The 22,552-nt window shown below is 42.0% G+C and overlaps 1 protein-coding gene across 4 annotated transcripts in view; it reads right to left on the bottom strand.

The window, feature by feature from the left end:
* Window positions 1-22,552, bottom strand: part of TNRC6B (trinucleotide repeat containing adaptor 6B) — a 291,806-nt gene that overhangs the window by 197,983 nt on the left and 71,271 nt on the right. For all 4 annotated transcript variants that reach the window (XM_032139790.2, XM_032139793.2, XM_058431283.1 and 1 more), the window contains exons 2-3: window positions 19,695-19,768; window positions 10,977-11,067 (exon numbers count right to left, since the gene is read on the bottom strand). In XM_032139790.2, coding sequence (XP_031995681.1) covers window positions 10,977-11,021 — 45 coding nt within the window. In that variant the 5' untranslated portion in view covers window positions 11,022-11,067; window positions 19,695-19,768. The remainder of the gene's footprint in view (window positions 1-10,976; window positions 11,068-19,694; window positions 19,769-22,552) is intronic.

Raw genomic sequence — 22,552 nt, 5'->3', positions numbered from 1 at the left:
CTATGTAAACAAATGGGGAAAGCACTTGCGCTGCATGTTTGCTTTTCCAATCTGCTCTTAGAATACCAAAATCCATGAAATCTTGTTATCACTTGCTAAAGCAGATTCAGCCTAAAGTAGAGATAGCCTAAGCTTTGGAAAGCAAAAGACTTTATTAAACTATGTGTAAATCTTCTTTCTCTGCATCCTCTGCCAAAACACAAACAAAACAAATCACCATGTTCCTAAAATACTCCTGTGTAACACTTTTCTTGACTAAATGAGCACTTAATATTAAGAACAGATCTTGCAGTTCTTTGTCAATGAAACCAATTAAAACAGATCATTCAAATACTACTGTGTATTTTATGTCTAAATTACCCTATTTAACTATCTTTAATGTTAAGCAAATCAACAGATCACTTTATTCTCTGTAGACAAAGACTACGTTTACTTGTTACCTTTGATAACGATAAAGAATGTTATATTAACACCTAAAATGTTAAGCTTCCTGATTCAGTAAATATTTATTTGCAGTAATTAGTAGAAACACGTGGGTACTTAAATCTATAGCTATAAATTTGAAACCCTAGAGCTTACTTTTATTGTTTTATTATAAATACTTAAATATACAGGCCAGGCATGGTGGCTCATGCCTGTAATCTCAACACTTTGGGAGGCTAAGGTGGGAGGCTCTCTTGAGCCCAGGAGTTCAAGACCAGCCTAGGCAACATAGTGAGACCATGTCTCTACAAAAATAGTTAAAAAAAAAAAATTTAGCTCGGTGTGGTGGCACGTGCCTATGGTCCCAGCTACACAGGAGGCTGAGGCAGGAGGATCCCTTGGAGCCCAAGAGGTTCAGGCTGCAATGTGCTGTGTTCAGGCTACTATACTCCAGCCTAGGCGACAGAGCAAGACTCTGCCTCAAAAAAAAAAAAAAAATGTATACACACACACACACACACACACACACACACACACACACACACAAGATAAATATACACAAAGGTACAGAGAATATGATCACAAACACCCAACGGCTCAGCTCTATAACAAATTTTACTATATCTGTTTTAGATTTCACTTAAAAAATGAACATTTCAAGTCTAGAGCTACAGAATCAAGTAAGCTAACACCAGCTCATTTAGAATATCGACCTAAGTTACATTACATTTAAAGTGAGAAATGGCTACAGAGTTTAAGCATTTTAATCTATCTTTGTTAAGAACCATAAAGATTACATCAGGTCTGGAGATGGTCCCAGAAATGCCAGTCCTCGCCTCCCAATTCATTTGACCTTCTATGGGATCTACTTCCTCACCTATGGTTCTTGCTCTCCTAACTTCTGAGAACTCAGGACCCAATGGAAATCAGTCCACAGGCTGAAGTAGGCCTATTAAATTCTCTTTTCTTTTAGAGAATCTGAGTGTAAAGACACAATATTCTAGTCTACCCTCTCTACATCAACACCATTTATCCTAACACAGCAAATCATAAAGTAAAATGTACATCTCATTTCCCTGCTTTAAAAATCTGCTGCTTTGGTTGGCTGCAGTGGCTCCCACCTGTAATCTCAGCACTTTGGGAGGCCAAGGCAGGAGGATCACTTGAGCCAGAAGTTTGAGGCCAGCCTGGTCAACATAGTGAGACCCAGTCTCTACAAAAAAAGTAAGAAAAACTAGTCAGACCTGTAGTCTCAGCTATTCCAGAGGCTGAGGTGGGAAGATCACTTGAGCCCATTAAATTCAAGGTTTCAGTAAGCCATCATCACACCACTGCTCTCCAGCTTGGGCAACAGAGCAAGAACATGTTTCTACTAAACAAATAAAAATCTCCTACTTCAAGGTGTCAATAAGGTTGCTAAAATAAAAATAAAATAAATTTGTTTAATCTGTTGTCTATTCTTGAAACTCTACAGACTAAGATAATCTGGGCTCTGCCATGCCCCCGCTTCCCTGGCACTCAACACTCTAGTTGCTGTGTGGTGGATTAAAGATGACCTCATATTTAAGGTCAGTCTCCCCACTGAAAGGTGGGGTCTGTTTCTCCTCCCCGTGAGTCTGGGATGGTCCTGTGACTTGCTTTAATTCAACAGACTGGGGAAGAAGCAAAGCTGGGTGACTTCTAAGGCTGGGCTTAAGGTGTCTGCAGCTCCTGCACAGTTGGAATGCTGCCTCCTGAATCCCTGCCACCATGCTGTGAGAAACCCAAGGCATGCAGAGGTCATATGGAGGAGAATCTTGGGTCAATAGCCTCAAGTTGGTCTCCTAGCTGACAGCCAACACCAACTGCCAGCCCTGTGAGTGGGCCCTTTCAGGCATTTCTGGCCAATTGGGCCTCCAGGTGACTGTAACTCCAGCCAATACCACTTTGGAAGAGAACAACTGCCCTACTGAGCCCAGGAAAACACAGAATTATGAGAAATAAAAGGCTGCCTTGGTGATGGAGTCTTAAAAATATATGAAAATGTTATTTTTTAGAACAGGTTTAGATTTACAGAAAAATTAGGAAGATAGTCCATTTATCTGAATGCAGTTTCTGCTGTTAGTAACATGTTACCTTAGCACATTTGTCACAATTCATGAACCAATATTGACACATTATTATTTATTTATTAAACTTTAAGTTCTGGGATACATGTGCAGAACATGCAGGTTTGTTATATAGGTATACATGTGCCATGGTGGTTTGCTGCATCCATCAACCCGTCACCTACATTAGGTTATTTCTCCTAATGCTATCCCTCCCGTAGCCCCCCAACCCGATACATTAACTAAACTCCATACTTCATTAAATTTGCTTAGTTTTTACCTAATGTTCCAGGATCCCATCCAGAATACCACATTACATTGTCATCATGTCTCCTTAGCTGTCTCTTGGCTGTGACAGTTCCTCAGATTTTTCTCAGTTTTCCTTGAGTTTTCAGGAGTGCTGATCAGCTATTCTGCAGAACATCCCTCTAATGGAATTTGTCTGATGTTTTTCTCATGATTAGACTGGGATAATGGATTTTAGGGAAGACAACTAGAAATTGAAGTGCCATTTCCTCACATCGTACCAAGCGTACAAACTATAAAAATGACTTATCACTGTTGATGTTGACCTTGATTGCCTGACTTTAGGGTTCTCCACTGTGTGAATCCACACTTAAGGAGTGGAAAGTTATGCTCCACATCCTTGAGGATAGAGTATTTACTAAACTTTTTGGAATTATTCTACTCAGGAGGTTACGATGGTGGTTTTAAACCACTAAGTTTTGATGTGATGTAACAGACACGAAGATATCTGAAACACACTCACATTTTTCACCATCTCCCATCACATATTACCTATTTTTTTTTTTTTTTTTTTGAGACGGAGTTTTGCTCTTGTTGCCCAGGCTGGAGTGCAATGGCACGGTCTCGGCTCACCACAACCTCTGCCTCCTGGGTTCAAACGATTCTCCTGCCTCAGCCTCCCGAGAAGCTGGGCTTATGGGCACATGCCACCACGCCTGGCTAATTTTTTGTATTTTCAGTAGAGACGGGGTTTCTCCATGTCGGTCAGGCTGGTCTCGAACTCCCAACCTCAGGTGATCCGCCTCCTCGGCCTCCCAAAGTGTTGGCATTACAGGCGTGAGCCACTGTGCCCGGCACATTACCCCTTGTATGCTATACACAGTTCCCTCTGCATATAATAGCCTTCTCCCCGTCACCTGTCCAACAAACCAATAAAAACCATGAAACTCTTCTTTCTACAATGCCTAGTTCAAGTGTTCCCTCTCCATTGTGGAGCTTCCTTCCAGAAAGAATTCACTGCTTTGACCTAGGCACATATTTAATATCAGTATCATAGCCTGTATGGTATGGTTACCTCCCTCAACTAGGTTAAAAGTGCCCAAAATGCAGAGACCATGTCTTACATAAATAACTTTGTATGCCTGTACCTACGACATCAGCAACTAGTAGGTGCCCAATAAATGTTTGTTGAATTAAATAAACTGAATGACGATAAAAATATATCACTTTTGATAATATCTCAATAAAAAGAAGAGATGATACAAATAAACAGCTTAGTTCCAGCATGTGTCAGTAAATCCACAATAGAGCTGAAACCTCCGAGTAATGTACAGTTCCACTATGTGATAGCAAAACCAGGCACTAAGAAAAATAAGCATTACATTTAACCAGTCAAAGCCACATGTGACAGATAAAATAGTATCTGTATTCAGATCAGTGTGTTAATACAAGCACATAAATGCCAAATAAAACAGGTCACATGAGTTTCTCTCTATGAGAATCAGGCCAATGAAATACATACATATCCATGCCTCTGGATTTCCTATGTTATCAAAGACTTTTTACAGAATTTTTTTTTTTTTTTTTTTTTTTTTTGGCTGGAGTGCAGTGGTGTGATCTCGGCTCACTGCAAGCTCCGCCTCCCAGGTTCACGCCATTCTCCTGCCTCAGCCTCCCGAGTAGCTGGGACTACAGGCGCCCACCACCACGCCTGGCTAATTTTTTTGTATTTTTAGTAGAGACAAGGTTTCACTGTGTTAGCCAGGATGGTCTCAATCTCCTGACCTTGTGATCCACCCACCTCGGCCTCCCTAAGTGCTGGGATTACAGGTTGAGCCACCACGTCCAGACTTTTTTTTTTTTTTTTTTTGAGATGGAGTCTCGCTCTGTTGCCCAGACTGGAGTACAGGGGCATGATCTTGGCTCACTGCAACCTCTGCCTCCCAGGTTCTAGCAATTCTCCTGCCTCAGCCTCCTGAGTAGCTGGGACTACAGGTGCACGTCACCATGCCTGGCAAATTTTTCTATTGTATTTGTATTGTATTGTATTGTACTGTACTGTACTGTATTATATTGTATTTGTATTGTATTTTGTATTGTATTTATTGAGATGGAGTTTCACACTGTCACCCAGGCTGGAGTGCAGTGGTGTGATCTTGGCTCACTGCAACCTCTGCCTCCTGGGTTCAAGTGATTCTCCTGCCTCAGCCTCCCATGTAGCTGGGATTACAGGCACAGCTGGGATTACAGGCGCACGGTAACAGGCCCAGCTAATTTTTGTATTTTTAGTAGAAATGGTGTTTCGCTATGTTGGCCATGCTAGTCTCAAACTCCTGACCTCAAGTCATCTGCCCGCCTTGGCCTCCCAAACTGCTGGGTTTACAGGCGTGAGCCACTGCACCCAGTCACAGAACATAATTTTCATATTTAACCTCTAAAAATGTGGAACAGTAAGACAGATCCATGGGTAACTCTGTTAATTTGATTCAATTTTATCTCTCACATACACAGCAGAAAAACTAAATAAGCCCTGAAGTGGTCCTTGGGAAAAATGTAAGAAATATTCACTGTTCCTCCAAAGGATATGTTCAGAGGCGTCTGAAGTTTTACATTAACAATAACTCTGTCAACTTGTCTTCCTTCAGCATTTACAGTAGAAGCTTTCACAACAATAGCAGAACTCTCTTTGAGAAATTTGTTAGGTCATACAAAATTGCAATCTGGTGACCATTCAGGGAAAAAAAGCTCGTTCTAAACTGATGTGAAATTTAACATTCTTTCTTCCTGCCTCCACTTTAAATGGTTGGAGCTCCAAGAATTAAAACAAAGAATAAATAATAGTTTAAGGGGTCAATTCTGTGTATCAACACCCAACACAGTTCCTAGCACACAGTAGGTGCTCAATAAATATTTGCTGAATTAATCAGGAGAGAGGAGGGGAGGAAAGGAGGCAAAAATAAGGAAAAATAGAACGCTTGTACATAATTCAGGAATGATCTATAATCTGTTTACAGCAGTCTTTTAGAAACCGTCACCTGCTTTATATCTTTCTGGCAGAGAAAAAAAAATCCCTAAACTCAAGAGGTCAAAGTCTACATTTCCCAACTCCCAAAGAATATATAATGCTAATCCATCTCTGAACTTCAATAAACATCTCTCTCCAAGAAAATGTTACAGAAGATGCTGCACAGTTTCAGAGAACACTCTTCAAGAGGAACAGCAAAATTCACTTCCTCCAATAAGACTTCTATACCGGGCCGGGCACGGTGGCTCAGCCTGTAACCCCAGCACTTTGGGAGGCTGAGGCAGGCGGATCACGAGGTCAGGAGATCGAGACCTTCCTGGCTAACATGCTGAAACCCCGTCTGTACTAAAAAATACAAAAAGTTATCCGGGCGTGGTGGCAGGTGCCTGTCAAGTCCCAGCTACTCGGGAGGCTGAGGCAGGAGAATGGCGTGAACCCGGGAGGTGGAGCTTGCAGTGAGCCGAGATCGCACCACTGCACTCCAGCCTGGGTGACAGAGCGAGACTCCATCTCAAAAAAAAAAAAAAAAAGACTTCTATACCAACCCTGCCCATCCATAAGGGCTCCTGATTTATACTTGCACAACTTACCTGGATATTTTGTAAACCATATTGACCCTTTATTCATTTGTTAACTATTCTTAGCACCTTCTCCACAATTGCAATTCCAAGCCCTTCCTCTTAATAGGAAATCGAAACTTGTCATTTCAAGTCTTCAGTTGTGTACTCTACACTCTCCCGACTACAATGACTCCTCTTTCGAAGGCAATACAAAGAAAAGCTGAACACACTTTCTTTCTTTCTTTCCTCCTCCAAAACTCCCTCCGCCACTAAACAAGAGTCAGAAGAGCAGGATTTGGGCCTGAGCTCAGGCATTACTGCAGTACGAGGCCTGTTAAGCCTGGGAATCTGAGAAACCTTTTTCTAACTGCACTCTGCCTTCCTCCACTCATTTCTTCCCTCTTTTCTCAAACATGCATAGTCCTCTTCCATTTAAAAAAATCTTTCACTTGAACTTAATCCTCCTTATCATTGTTCTCTCTTCCATTTATTTCCAAATGTCCTAAAATTGGGTGGTGGACTATAGTCATAACTCATTTTAAAAAATCATTTAATTTCTCTTTAACCCATAACATTTGGTTTCTGCACCTCCTACTCCAATTAAATGGCACCCTTGAACACCAGTAAGTTCTTTTAGAAACTACCATAGAAAATTTAAAACATGGACAAAGTAAATACAAATAAACTCCTATGTACCCATCACAACACTTCAATAGTTGCCAACATTCTGCCATTCCTGCTTCATCTATACTTCCATGTATTCTCCACTCCATTTGATTATGTCAGTTTCACCACATAAAACTTACCTACACTGTAACTATTTTTATTGTAATTATAAACAGTTGCACCCCTATCAGACACAGAACATCTCCGTCGCCCCACAGAAAGTTTTCTCCTATCCTTTCTCTTTAATTAGTTCTTAAACAAATCCAGGTGTCTTTTCTCACTTGTCAACCTCCTTGATTCTTGGCAGCATCTGAAGTTACTGAGTGAGCCGTTCTCTTGAAATTCCCCTTTTGATTTCTATGATGCAAAAGGATCCCAATCCATCCTCGAGTCACATCAGTTTTGGTACCAAAATACACCTCAAGTCTGTCTTTGCTCCACTTCCAGTAACACCCAGGAATGTAGTCCTACCCGAACGGCTGCACGTGCCTTCTCACCAGGCTCCCTGCTTCCACTCTTACCTCTTTCCAATCCACTGTCCAGACAGCAGCCAGAGCCATCTCTTAAAATGCAAACCCTACACATCACATCACTCCTGGAGTGAACAGCCTTCAATGGCTGCCCTAGGCATGGAGAATAGGTCCACGTTGCACACTGTGGCCTCTGAGGTCTTGCAAGGTCTCTGCCGCTCTCTCTAACCTCCTGTCACACTTGGTTTCTGAGAGTTCTTGGAAGAGGCCAAGGGCTTTTGCAGCTGTTTCCTGTGTCCAGAAAACTGTTGCTCCAGCTCTCCACACAGCTGGCTCCCTTGCCCATTAGCTTCAGCTGAAATGTCCCCTTCTCAGAGAGACCTTCCTTGACTAGCTACGCTCTTCCTCCCAGCTGCCCTGCATGACATGGCTTTATTTTTTTCATAGTACTTACCATCATCTATAATTATTATCTTTATTTATATTTATTCATGTCTCCCACTAAAATGAAACCACCTTGAGAGTAGGAACTATGTATTTTTGGTTCACTGTTGTATCCCATGATAACACATGCTTAAGAATTATTTATTGAAGGCCAGGTGCAGTGCCTTACACCTATAATTCCAGCACTTTGGGAGATTGAGGCAGGAGAATCACTTGAGCCCAGCAGTTTGAGACTAGCCTGGGCGACACAGCAAGACTCTGTCGCTACCAAAAAAAAAAAAAAAAAAAGAGAGCCAGGTGTGGTGGCACACGCCTGTGGTCCCAGCTACTTGGGAGGCTGAGGTGGGAGAATTGCTTGAGGCTGGGTGGTTGAGTCTGTAGTGAGCCGTGAGCCGTGATCATACCACCACACTCCAGACTTGGTGACAGAGCAAGATCCGGTCTCAAAAAAAAAATATTGAACAAAAATAAATTTAGCTGAAAATCACTTTTTAGTAAAAAAATTCTCTACTTTTCCTCAAAACCTGCTACCTTTCCTAATGGCCTTCTGTTAACAGACATCCACAAACTATATAACCACAGCAAAGTGACAAATTCCAGCCATACATTAAATCATTCCAAATATAAGATTTTATTGACTGATTGATTTACACCCTCGGAGGGGGAGAATGGACTGACCCCTGCGAGATGAGATCAGCCTCCAAATATAAGATTTTAAACAAAAGCAAACATCAAGAGGTAAAACATAAGAACCTGAGTTAAACTAAGGCTGATGAAGTTAAAGTTGTAATCTAATTTATAACAGAAGCATCCACTTAGTGCAAGTATAAAAAGAATGTTCTCTTATTCTTGAGTCTAATTCATTCTGAACTGATAAACTTCAGTAATTGAAAAATCAAGAAAGCTAGTCATTTATTTTTCCAAAAAGAAGTTGAAAACTGAGCTTATGGCACAGTAATATATTCTATACTGGTCTAATTACATGTTCACCAAGCAATCTCCCAATCATACCTTATCTTTCCAGGGAGAAAATGTACTAGCCAGAAATCCAATCTTCCTTTTTTTGAGACAGGGTCTGGCTTTGCTGCCCAGGCTGGAGTGCAGTGGCATGATCACAGCTCACTGCAGCGTCAACGTCCCTGGGTACAAATGATCCTCCTACCTCAGCCTCCTGAGTAGCTGGGACTGCAGGCATGCACCACCATGCCCAACTAATTTTTGTATTTTTTTGGAGACAGTGTTTCATCATGTTGCCTAGGCTGGTCTCGAACTCTTGAGCTCAAGCAATCTGCCCGTCTCAGACTCCCAAAGTGCTGGGATTGCAGGCATGAGCCCCAATCTTCCTTAACATTATATTTCACTATAAATTAGTAAATTAGGATCTTGGGGAAGGCTGTATATGTACCTCAGAAATTCTGGGGTGTGTGTATCTTGGGTGTCCCGGGTATGTTTGCCTCTGTGTGTGTGTGTGAGGGAGATTCCTAGATCGTGTGTGTACCTCACAGGCTCTGACTAACCCTACATGAGATTCAGGGTCTAGATGAGTCTGATGAAAATCTATAAGCTTCTGCTTTGGCTACAGAAAGAAGAAAGAAATCTGGTGAGATGGGAAAGGAAAACCAAGAGGACAGGATGACATCTGTCCCTCCACCCAAGCCACGGACTAGATCGTAGCCCTGTAGAGGGGCATTCATAAAGAAACTGAAAGAGTTGTTTTCACAGCTCCCAGGAAGAGCTACAGACAATTCTGAATGGACAGAGAGGGAAGTAAAAGTAATACTAAGGGTCTCATGTAACCATGTTAAGAAGCAGCCAAGGAAAATCAGCACATGGAGCCAGATATAGACAAAAATATAGATAAATATTTATATATAGGATTTATATGTAGGATTCATATATATTTATTTTTATTTTATTTATTATATATATTTACATACAAGATTTGATGATGATAACATTCCTTAGGCTTTAGATTGAAAAAACAAAGCAAACAAATTACCATTCAAAAATTTATAATACGTAGCCATAAAAAAGAATTAAATCATCCAGGCATGGTGGCTCATGCCTGTAATCCCAGGACTTTGGGAGACCTAGGCGGGTGGAGTGCTTGAGCTCAGAAGTGTAAGACCAGCCTGGACAAGAAAGTGAGACCCCGTCTTTACAAAAAATACAAAAATTAGCCAGGTTTGGTGGTGTGCACCTGTAGTCCCACCTACTCAGGAGGCTGAGGTGGGAGGATGGTTTGAGCCTGGGAGGCAGAGGCTGCAATGAGTCAAGATCGTATGACTGCACTCCAGCCTGGGCAATAGAGCCAGGCCCAGTCTAAAAAAAAAAAAAAAAAAGAATTAAATAACGTCCTTCGCAGCAACATGGATACAGCTGAAGGCCATTATCCTAAATGAGTTAACACAGAAACAGAAAACCAAGTGCTGCATGTTCTCACTTGTAAGTGGGAGCTAAACACTGGGTACATGTGGACATAAAGATGGAAACGGTGGACACTGGGGACTCCAAAAGGGAGAGGGAGGAAAGGGAACAAGGGTTCAAAGACAAGCTCTTGGGTACTATGCTCACTACCTGAGTGATGGAATCATTTGTACCCCAAGCCTCAGCATCATACAACATACCCATGCAACAAACCTGCACGTGTACCTCTGAATCTACAATAAAACAAAACAAAATTTGTAATAGAAAAACACCTAAAAATTATCAGTGACTGCCTCTGTGCAGCAGGAACAGGGGACCAGCTTTGACTCCTGACTTTATATGCTTCTGATTTTTTATAAGCCTATAGTAACTTTCGTAACAAACTTTAAAAGACATAGTATTAGTGTTCTAAAAATAAATTATAAAGTTCTCTAGTTCAGTAAAATTGTTTAAATTAGCATATAGGATTAAAAAGTATACTGAAAAGAAAAAATATTTCTCAATCTTAGGTTCTAATTTAAATCAATCGAATTTTTACAGTCATGTAAAATGAAATACCCATTCTACTCATCCACAGCCTCTACTGTTCAATTTCTACCCAAACTGTACCTTTTAGTAATTTACTGACCTTGGAACTGCTTTCTTCCGATACTTCTCCCTCATTGGTTTGCATGGGAACAGATTTTGTGCAAAACTCTGCAGAAACACAAAAATACTGCCTAAAAGAAGAGAGAAGAAAAAAGTATGTAAGGAATTCAGGGCAAAAAAATTTTTTTTCAAAGGTTTAGACTGAAATTCTCTCAATAAGGCCACAGATACTGTGAAGTAACTTTGAGTAACTTTGTGTGTGTGTGTGTCTATGCACATGCATCTTAAGAAGAGATGGGTAAGAAAGAGGGAGGGAGAGAAGCAGGGAGGGAATGTTTCCCATCTTGGGGGAGAAGGGTAAATAGGAAAGGTTTCCAGCATTGGGACATTAATAGCTCTAGATTTCTTTCCCTATTTTATTTGGCTTTTGGCAGAGGTGGTGGTGAAATTCTTACAGCAGACACTGACCTGCATGAAAGTATGGCAGTGAGCAAAGCGGCGCACCTGTTGTTCCGCCCCTGCAGGTCACAGTGCCTGGGTATTAGGCTAAGGCTATTGGAATTGGCAGGGTTTCCTGGGCTTATAATTTATGAATAACGTTCCTGCTTTCTTTATAACTGAAATTAAAGTACACTATAATGGCTGGCCCCACTTTTCATTTTTAGGAAATGTGCTTAATAAACTAAATGTCAGTTCATTTATTTTTACATGAGACTATAGGGCAAGACAGTAAAAAGTAATTAACTTTTCCTCAAAGAATAAAATGAGTCAAGAAAAAGTTTGTTAAAATTTTATGAATTAAAATGTGCCAAAAGGAAACTACTAAAAATTTATGCAACATTTTCATGAACTCACTACGTATGTAATTATTGAGGAATATATATATATATTTTTTTGAGACAGAGTCTTGCTGTGTCACCCAGGCTGGAGTGCAGTGGTGTGAGTTCGGCTCACTGTAACCTCCACCTCCTGGGTTCAAGCGATGCTCCTGCCTCAGCCTCCCAAGTAGCTGCGACTACAGGCGCCTGCCACCACGCCCGGCCAATTTTTGTATTTTTAGTAGAGACAGGGTTTCACTATGTTGGCTAGACTGGTCTTGAACTCCTGACCTCGTGATCTGCCCACCTCAGACTCCCAAAGTGCTGGGATTACAGGTGTGAGCCGCTGCTCCTGGCCCTTTTCAAGAATAATTATTCAAATGACACAAATCTCCATTATAATACAGGTACGAATATTTACAAACCTATCAGCTACTCTAAAGCTCATAGCTACAAAACATAAAAACTGAAAAAGGCCAGGTGCAGTGGCTCATGCCTATAATCCCAGCAATTTGTGAGGCCAAGGCAGGTGGATGGCTTGAGCTAAGGAGTTTAAGACCAGCCTGGGGGCGAAACCCCACCTCTATCCAAAATACAAAAATTAGCCAGGAGTGGTGACACATGTATGTGGGCCCAGCTACTCAAGAGGCTGAGGTGGGAGGACTGGTTGAGTCCAGGAGGTCAAGGCTGCAGTGAGCTGTGATCACACCACTGCACTCCAGCCTGGGCAACAGAGTGAGACCCCGTCTCAAAAAAAAAAAAGGTAAAAAGATGCTGGTAGTGTATGTTTTTTGTGTGTGCAAGAAAAATCTATTAATGCACAACACTTGATGATCTGTTTTGGTGTAGGCTTCTCTATAACCAGCCAAGACTCAAGGCTAAGAAGGCACTTCCAGGAAGCTGTTTCCTCATCTACTGGGTGGGAAGGGGTTACCAAAATATCTACTTTGCTCATCCACCTAGCAAGGTCTTGTTGGTAACAAATGCATATTTATGTGATGTGAAGTGTAAAATCAGTACAGTAGAAGCTCTCAATTGATAACCATTCACTCGCTCCCAGCTTAATCAATATTGCCCATCCCCTCTGTAAAACACATGACAGATGCTCACAGCAAGTGAAAACAGGCTTTCTCTGGTTGATTTTGTCCCTCACCTATTTATCACAGTTGCGCAAAAAAAAAAAAAAAAAAAAAAAGTTCTGTTTGTATAAAAATTAGGTTGACAGCATTGGAAAAACTCAATAACATATCCAGAAAGATTTTATGTGTAATTTGCTTCACAGATGTCTTTAAGTTCTCCTACTTCACTGAAACAGAGACTGCATTTCATAGATGATGCATTATGGGCATAGCTGAACCAGAAAAACTCCTTGGAACTCCATTCATGCTTGCAGGCCTGTGCTCAGCACACTCGTCTTGGTCTGGTGCTGTACTTGTCTGCTTCCTCTAGACCCACGCTCCATTCTCCACCTGACTGTGTGCCCCAGGGGACACCACCATCGGGCTCCTTATCTTCTGGCTGCTGGCTGGGCTAAGCCAGTGGAAGGCACTGACTGGAGACAGGAGGTCGGGAGAGGAAGAAGGGATGGCAGTGGTTGTTTCTTCTATGAAATGGCACTGCTCTCAACTTGCTGGCTTCTCCTTCAGCTTTCATCTTTTTACTTTCATCCTTTCTGGGTTCTCCTATTTGGCTGTTCTATTTTTCTTAAGTCTTTTTCTAGCTTGACTTGCCTGGCTAACTTAGTTCTCTCCTTCTTTGACAATCACTGCTATTTCCCCTCACCGACTCCTCCTCCCTATCCCCCAACACTGCACACTGTCATCTCTCCTCCCCCATGCTATCACCCTCCACCCAAGGCTTTAACTAAGACTTCTGCCCCTACACTCACTTCTTAAAATCCATCGTGTCCCAATAAGAGCCTACCAAGGCCCAAGTCTTCCCTTCCCTACTACTACAGCCCTCAGTTTTCCAACATGTTAGAATGGAAATAGGGAAACCAACAAGGGCTACTGAACCACCCAGTGGCTGACAACAGTGGGGAACCTTACTATTGCTAGGCCTGAAGGGGAAGAGGAAGGGGCAGTGACTGGAACCTGGAGGGGGAGCTGTGGCCATCACTGAAGAGTCCAACAGACCTGGATACTTATAGATGTGTAACCTTGAGGGAATTACTCAATTTGTCTCAGTCTCAGCTTCCCTACCAAATCTTGGGAATAATAGTTATTCTGAGGATTCACTGATAATGTATTTGCACTTGATATATAATAGGCACTTAATAAGTACATGGAGATGACCAACTCACAAGACATTCTCTACTCTGAATTCTTATTCTTTCAGGGTCCGATCCCCAGTGATCTCCATTTCCCTCTGGACATGCTATGAAACAGGAATGCTTCTTCCTGGCTCCCGAGTTTCCACCTTTGACTCCTCTACACCTGCACACAATCCACTCCAGAGAAGGTAACAGGATCTTACTTTAATGGTGAGTTTGAAAGGAGAAACAAGGTAGGTGGAGCTCAGCCCTGTCTTTTCCTTCCTTTTGGAAACCAGCTGCCCCGGGAAGCATGCATTCTCCTCTTCTCCACCCATAAACACAGGACCCTCACAACTACCCGTGAGTGGGTCAGTCTGTGTTATTATGAAGTTCAATGTTAAGTTCACTGGCCTGTAGATGTGTCACATTCTCCAATACAGCTTTTTTTTTTTTTTTTTTTTAAGCCCGGCCCCTCCGCCCAGTGGCACACACAATAGCAGTGGCAGCGGGAATGGGCAGTCCAGTACCGATTTATTAGTCAGAGAAACAGTATTTTGGTCTCCCAAATGCCCTCCTTTTAAAAAGGAGGGAAAAATGAAAAGTGTAACAATTTTTCGCTGCATATTAGCTTTTTAAAAGGAGGACATTTGGGAGACGAAAATATAGAGCCCAGTCAAGGGAAGGAGAGTGCTATTTATTGGGTCTCAAAGACCCTAACCTCTGGTGCGTGGCACCGAAATTTTGATAAATAGACACGAACTAAAATTCAAAGGAGTAAAATACACGTGGTATTTTTGAGGCTTCTGTTAAGGCCAGGACTTTGGGCCTTGGACTTTAATGAGAGGGCACAGTATTTTCTTGTAGAAGCTTCTATTAGGCTTTTTACTGTTGTTTTTATAGTTATACACTAGCTTTTAACTATTGATGCTGCATTAGAGGTTTATTTGATGCTGCATTAGAGGTTTATAAACCATAGGCACACAGTATTTTGACCTTAGCAGTGACTGTAGTTATGGCAACTTTGTCTTCACGTAAGTGGCTGTTTCTATAGAGACAAGGCTGCATAAACTAGGCACATAAGCCTTAGCAAAGGGTTGGGGGCTTTGCAGGCCTCATCAAGAAACAAGCCACAGACAGTTGTGGTGGTGGTGGTGATGCTGGTATTGAAAGCTCATTTACATATCAGCTGTGCAGGCAGCCTCAGCATACACTGGCTGCTCTGGCCTAGCAAGCAAATGCCAGCTGTGCTGGCCTCAGCAAAGGGAATAGGGCATTAATGGGCTTGGGTGGCTTCAGTGTACAGAAGGCTGCTGCTTGACCTTGAATTATGCCGGCACAGCTTTTCCTAAGCAGGCATGGCTGAGGAAAGATTAGACTTCAGGGAAAACAGACTTTCTTCCTACAGGCCTTTTAGACATCAGAAAGTGGAACAATTACTCGCTGCATATAAGCTGCAAAGCAGCTGAATTTCAAATAGCACGCATGCATTACAAAACCAGTGAAGTTCTTCATTTAAATTGCTTGTGTTAGGTTCATACAGGTGATTCAAAAGGAAAATGAAAATTAAGAGGTTTCTGGCTATACAAGGAAGGAAGGAAGGAGGGAGGGAGGGAGGAAGGAAGGGAGGAAGGAAGGGAGACTGTCATAACCCTGGCTGACCCAGACTTACTGGTTAAGAACAATGCACTAAGAAACAAAAGCTAGGTAATGCTAGGGGAGGAAAACTTTTTTCCCTGCTCCTGATGCTTCCTTCCACATGGGACAATATCCAATTTTTCATATTCCTGGCGTTGTATCCCTGACTCAGGCTGTCAGGGGTGAAGTCACTTCTCTGATGAGTGTGTTTGGAAGAAGAAACCAGGCTTGCATAGTCCAGCCCTTTTCTCTCCCTTTTCCCTTGGGGGCACCTGTTCTGCTCTGCTCCTTTCGTTGGCTAGGAGGCAGGTGAGGAGGCAGGTCTATCCCAGACTAGTGTTGCTGGGCAAATAAACCTGTTAAGTCCTGCAGTTCAGTATTTAAAATCTGCTTGCCCTGAGATTTAAGCCAGTTCTCCTATGGCAACTTTATGAATGATAAACGTGAAATTTTTATCTCCACCTATCTGCCTTACTCCTTTGTCCTAAGTCTCTGTTGGTTCAGAACTTGAGCAGGGAAGAGAATATTACTTATTGGATACCCTTTGATCTCAACTTATATCTAAAACGTATCCTCCTCAGAATTAAGTTCAGTTTTCCATATCAGCCTTGTCTTCCAAATTATTCCATTACCACAGCATTAATCACACACTTTTACTTCCTAAGCTTTTCACTAACCTCATTTCTAGTTACTCTCAAAGCACACTGTATTCTGCATTCACGCAGGCAAATCTTTCCATTCTCAGCACACAACATACTAATCTCTATCTATGTATATCCTAGTCCACACCCCACTGGAAACCCCTTCCCCTCATCACCAATCCACATCTCTACCCTTATAATATCTATTCAGTATTTTTTTTTTTTTTTTGAGACAGGGTCTCACTCTGTCACCCAGGCTGAAGTGCAGTGGCATGATCACGGCTCAATGCAGCCTCAGCCTCGCTGGGCTTCCCAAGTAGCTGGGACTACAGGTGCACATCACCATGCCCAGCTAATTTTTGTATTTATGGTAGAGTTCGGATTTCACTATGTTGCCCAGGCTAGTCTTGAACTTGTGAGCTCAAGCAATCTACCTGCCTAGGCCTCCCCAAATGCTGGGATTTAGGTGTGAGCCATAGTGCCTGGCCTCCAGTCAATTTTTATTTCTAAAAATCTTTCCTGATTAAAACCATGTAACGTGCCCACTTACTAAATGTCATATTGATACCTATTTTTATCTTTGTCCTTTATTTCACTTGCTCTCATTTTTTGTTGTTTTGGAGCTGTCCTTAGTTTTCAATGTGTTTCTTGAACAAACCTTGATAACATTCTTGTTTGAAGGCACGGCTTATGGTTGTGTCTAGGGCAACTTTACTTTCCTTTTGACAAAATAAAGGTAAGTAAGATAGGCAAAGCAGAAGTGTGTGGTTAACTAAGGGTTCCATGTAAGAAGTGACGAAGTCTAATGTATCAGTGCTAACAGAGTCACAAAAAAGTCAGGGCAAAGCCCACTTACGTGAAAACTAGAGGGGTGAACAAGTCATGCCAAAGTGACAAGTCACGTCCCATCATGCGATAATGAGACAACGCACAAGTGTTTATTTTATGTATGATGTATGTATGTATCTATGTATGTATTTAGAGACAGAGTCCCACTCTGTTGCCCAGGTTGGAGTGCAGTGGCACACTCTCGGCTCACTGCAACCTCTGCCTCCCAGGTTCAAGCGATTCTCCTGCCTCAGCCTCCCAAGTAGCTGGGACTACAGGCACGTGCCACCATGCCTGGCTAATTTTTGTATTTTTAGTAGAGACAGGGTTTCACCATGTTGGCCAGGCTGGTCTGGAACTCCTGACCTCAAGTGATCCGCCCACCTCGGCCTCCCAAAGTGCTGGGACTATAGGCGTGAGCCACCGTGTCCGGCTGACACAAGTGTTTAATTTCTGCTTTTGCACATCACTTCAATTTGGAACAGTCACCAGTTTGTGACCCGTGGTAGGTGGTGGATAGTCTTGACCTGGCACAGTGCTTGCCACACACGACAAGACTCAGCAAATGTTAAGAACTAAATACAAGTAATGTCCTACAGTACCTGTGCAAGTTCTTCCAGGAAAATTACCAAATATGTTAATATTTTCAAAAGCCCTCCAGGATCCAGCCCTTGCCTGTCTCTCCAGCCTCGTCTGCCTGGTCTCTGTTCCTTTGTTCCAGCCACAATGAACATCTTACAGCTTTGCCAATACGGCAGACTGTTTCAGGTTTCCATGTTTCCATGTTTTTGTTGCTATCACTCCCTCTGCCTTTCCCTCCTCTGGTGCCACAAGGGGAGACCCTACTTTCCAATCAAGGCTCAGCTTTTATGAACTATTTCCTGATCCATCTCTAGGCAGAAATAATGATTCCTTCCTCAGTGCCCCCAGTGGATCTTGTTTGAATTCTATTATGGGATCTGTAACACTTTATCGGATTTATTTACTCACATAGATTCCTCCATGTGATAAGGATTAGACTGTCAACCCCTTGATACCAGACACTATATCTTGTTAATCTCTGTATTCAGTCTGCTTAAAACTGTGTACCTGGTATTTAATAAGTATTCAATAAATTTCTATGTAAGAATGACTGAATTAATCAATGACAGTGCTTTTCCTTTAAAATGCAATAGATATCAACTCAATAAACATTTACTGTGCCTCTACCACATGCCAGACGGTACTGGGATAGTGTGTTATGCTGGAATGAACTGTGGCTTTGAAAATGTAGAATCATTCTTCTTTGTCAGTTATTAGCTGTGTGGTCTTGGGCAAGTTATTTAACTTCCTAATCCTGAGTATTTTCATCCATAAAGCTGTGCAGGAAAAGGTGTTACAAAGATTAAATTAAACAATGTGTGTAGAACTCTTAGCAAGGTGTCTAAGAGCATTTTATCTTATTTCTCTATACTACTGAGGCTGAACTGGAGGTTCAAAAACCATAGGCCACACAGTATTTTGACCTTAGCAGTGGCTATGGTTATGGCTACTGTCTTCAGGTAAGTGGCTGTCTCTATAGAGACAAGGTACATACACTAGGCACATAAGCCTAGCAAAGGGTTGGGGAGAAATTCATCATGAATTTTTCATCCTACCCTGGACCCCTCATATTAGCTCATCGGCAAGTCCTATCATTTTTGCTTTCAAAATTTGTGTCTCGCATCCACCCACAGTTCTTCATTTTCACTGCTGTCATCCTTTCTTGCTTGTGGGGGCCTCTTTTAGGCATTGAAAATAGGTTAGTTCTTTTCCAAGCAGTCTCAAAGGGTTTATATATTAGTAAAGGAGACATATACAAATAAACAACTTTAATAAAAAATATTGAATAATTTATTACTGTAATAACAACAGGTGCTCTTAGAATACAGATGAAAAATTCTGCCAAGGGAGTTTGGGAGAAGTAGACAACAGGAAAAATACAACAAGGAGAGTAGATAGTCACATTCTTCTCCCTGCTTCCAAACTCTAAAAAGATAAAAGCATCAACCAAGGCACAAAGCCATGAAAAAAATACTATATATATATCTAGGGAGCAGAAAATTGTCCATTAAGGCTTACAGATAAGGATTCACTAAAAAAGCAGCCAGAAATGTTGACTGGAATTAGGTTTTGAAGGGATCTGTGGGACAATATCTGCAGCAACTGGATGCCATGAGAGCTGTTTAAGCAGAGGCATGACCTGAGTAAATCTATCGTTCAGAAAGTGAACCCCAGCAGTAATGTGGACTACAGACCGCAGCAGTGAAAGGTGAGAGACAGAGACGCTAGGGGTACATTTACATAAAACTCACATAATCCTAATAACTAAGTTGTAGCTTTCTAGCATGAGGCACCAAATGTCAGTATCCATCTAAATACCAGTGCTTTTTAGAGGCACCTACCATATAGTAGGAAAGCAAGGGGCTGGTATAATGGTCACCTTAAAAATATCTTTCTGTAAGAACTTGGTAAAAGGGCAACAATGTTCCTGAAAAAGTACTTTTCTTCTTTTTAAGAAGACTATTGCCAATACATGGTAGATATATATTTTAAAAACTTACCTTTGACAGTACCTGGGGCAACACAAGCCCGTGAAGATGAGTCTAGGTTACATTCAGTGCAAAAAACCACAACCCTGAAAAGAGAAAAAAATCACAATGAACTGTATGCTCATAGCAAGATGCCACATGAAACAGTGGCACAGGCAGACTCGTGGAAATCCAGCTCCTCCTTTCACCAGCTATTGTTTCTAGGCCCGCGGCCCAACCTCTCAGAGCTCAGCTTCCTCAACCAACACTGGGAACAATAACAACACCTTCTTCATAGGGTTCTTTTGAAGTTTAAATGACATATGTGTAAAACTCTTAGTACGGCGCAGGATACCAAACACATGCTCAATAAAGGCAAGTGGTTATTAATATTAAGGCTTTATACAATCAAGGCATCACCCTCTACCCAGGTGTTTAGGTCAGACCCTGACATCTGTCATGAATTTCTCACCCAACCCCTCATATCAGCCCATCAGCAAGTCCTATCATTTCCTCTTTCAAAATCTGTTTCTCAGATCTACCCATAATTCTTCATTTTCACTGCTGTCATTCTTGCCTGTTGGGGCCATTTCGCTGGTTCTCTGTTCCTACTCTTGCTCCTCCCCAATCCATTCCCCCATAATGGCTGGAATAGTCTCTTCAAAATCAATTCATAGCAAGTTGCTAGTAAATGCAGTAAATATTTTATTTATTCCATGATGGAATCTCTCTCTGAAGTATATATTCATGTATTTGAACACAGAGATATAGGAATATATATTAAATGGACAGCAACTTCATTTTACAATGACACAAACAAATGCAGAAGGAATGCTCCTCAAGGTTGGAGCTACCTACGTGTGTGCAGGTGCTCAAAGGAATGGCGAGCCCAGCAGAGGCTCATCTGGGACCAGCATCTACACTGCTGTCAGAAAGCTGGCACTATTTGGAAGTTGGCCCCTTAGTTTCACAGTCAACCCAATACTTCTGTCCAAGACAGCGTGCTCCATTCCCCACAGCTAGAGATTGTAAGTCAGGGCTTCAGCCCCACATTAGGCCACAGTGCTGAGATGGTGCTGCAGGGAATCTGAAAGCACCTCACTGCCCTGCTATCTGTCGTCCCCTCTATTTGACTTACTTTATTTAATAGTGTTTGAATCAATACATCTCAGATGGAACTGTGATGAGAATTAGAAATATTTTGACTCGTCTCCCTATCTCCCTGCTGTACACTGCGTCCCAGCAGTCTTTCTTGCTAAAAAGCAAATTTGACCTCTGGGTATCTCACCACCTAAATTCAGTCAGTAACCACCTTTAGGGTAAAATCCAAGGCCTCTCCAGACCCATTATCACTTCATGACTGCACAGTTTCCTTACTCACAACACACACACTAATGTCTGAGAGCCCTCTGCCTATTCCCTTCCCCTTTTCCTTTAGGTGTTATCTCCTAGAAATTTTCTGTATCCTCCCTGGTTGGACAAAGTGTTCCTCCTCTGAGATATACATTATATTGGTAATATCCACGGGTCCATTTTCTTCACTCAGCAGGAGCTCCTTGATAGCAAGGACTACGTCTGACACACCTTTGAATTTGGTACTGGGTAGAGTCCAATAAACATAAGCTGAACTGAATCCCAATGGGATCCCAGCAATTAAGTACTTGCATGTGGATGTGTCCCCTAATTAAATGCATTGGTAAAAACTGAAGTTAGCTGCAACCTCCAAGATGGGTCTGGCCCTTACAGAGAACTCGAAGCTACGTGGTTATGTCTGACCCTCAGCACTTCAGAGGACGACTGGATTCATTAATTTTTTGTCAACTGCAGAGACTATCAAGAGAATAACACTAATTTTTAGTTCCCTATTCTGATTAAAGTTTCCACTTAGGCTAAAACACAGCCTCTTCTCTGGATTTATCATTAGTCCAAATTCTGTGCTGACCCTGTGAAGTTGCTCATTACATGTCTCCTTAACAGACAAGGCTAGAAAGAGACCATGCCACTCAGTCCCTAGCCTGCTTGGCAGTGAGTCTCAGACACTGCCTGTATTCAGAGGGGAGGGGAAAAAAAGAATTAAGGTAGAGGATAGGCAGGCTAGGGAAACTGAGCAGTTTTCCAAGTACTCTTGAATCCAGGTTTTACAGAACAGCTGCATTACTTTCTCTGCCAGGCTGTGAACCTCTGTATCATCAGGTACACATGTATTCAAAATAAACATAAAAATTAATTATAAAATCAACATTTGAAATTATCTAGTTGAAGTTACCTACAGCACTATTTTCCTTCCAAGGTATAAATAGTGGCAAATTCCTCCAAAACAGCTTTGAAATGCTCAGAACTACACGGTAATCCTACCATCTGATCAGGTACAGCTGCAGCAGTAAAACTGTGAACCATTCCAGTTTTCTCTCTTTCAGAGCAGCCAAACTAGTCTTGGAATTCATAGAAGGGGTGGGAATGTTCAGTGGATCTTGGGTTAAATCAATCCCCAGGTCCTGCTAAACTGCAAGCCGGCTGCAAGAATTCCTCTAGGCTGGGCGTGGTGGCTCACTCCTATAATCCTAGCACTTCATTTTGAGAGGCCGAGACAGGAGGATCAGTTAAGCTCAGGAGTTTGAGATCGGCCTGAGCAACACAGGAAGACCCTGTCTCTATAAAAAAATGTAAAAAATTAATGGGGCATGGTGGCATGTGCCTGTAGTCTCAGCTACTAAGGAGGCTAAGGCAGGAGAATTGCTTGAGTCTGGGAGGTCAAGGCTGCAGTGAACCATGATCACACCACTGCACTTCAGCCTGGGTGACACAGTAAGACCCAGTCTCAAAAAAATAAAAATAAAAATAAAAATAAAAATAAAGAATTCTTCCAAAGCCCAGTACCTAACTAAACTCAC

This window comes from Hylobates moloch, unplaced genomic scaffold (assembly GCF_009828535.3).
Source record: "Hylobates moloch isolate HMO894 unplaced genomic scaffold, HMol_V3 SCAFFOLD_19, whole genome shotgun sequence".
Taxonomy (NCBI): domain Eukaryota; kingdom Metazoa; phylum Chordata; class Mammalia; order Primates; family Hylobatidae; genus Hylobates; species Hylobates moloch.
The sequence above is the reverse complement of the archived record's forward strand: the minus strand, read 5'-3'. Positions and strand labels throughout refer to the sequence as shown.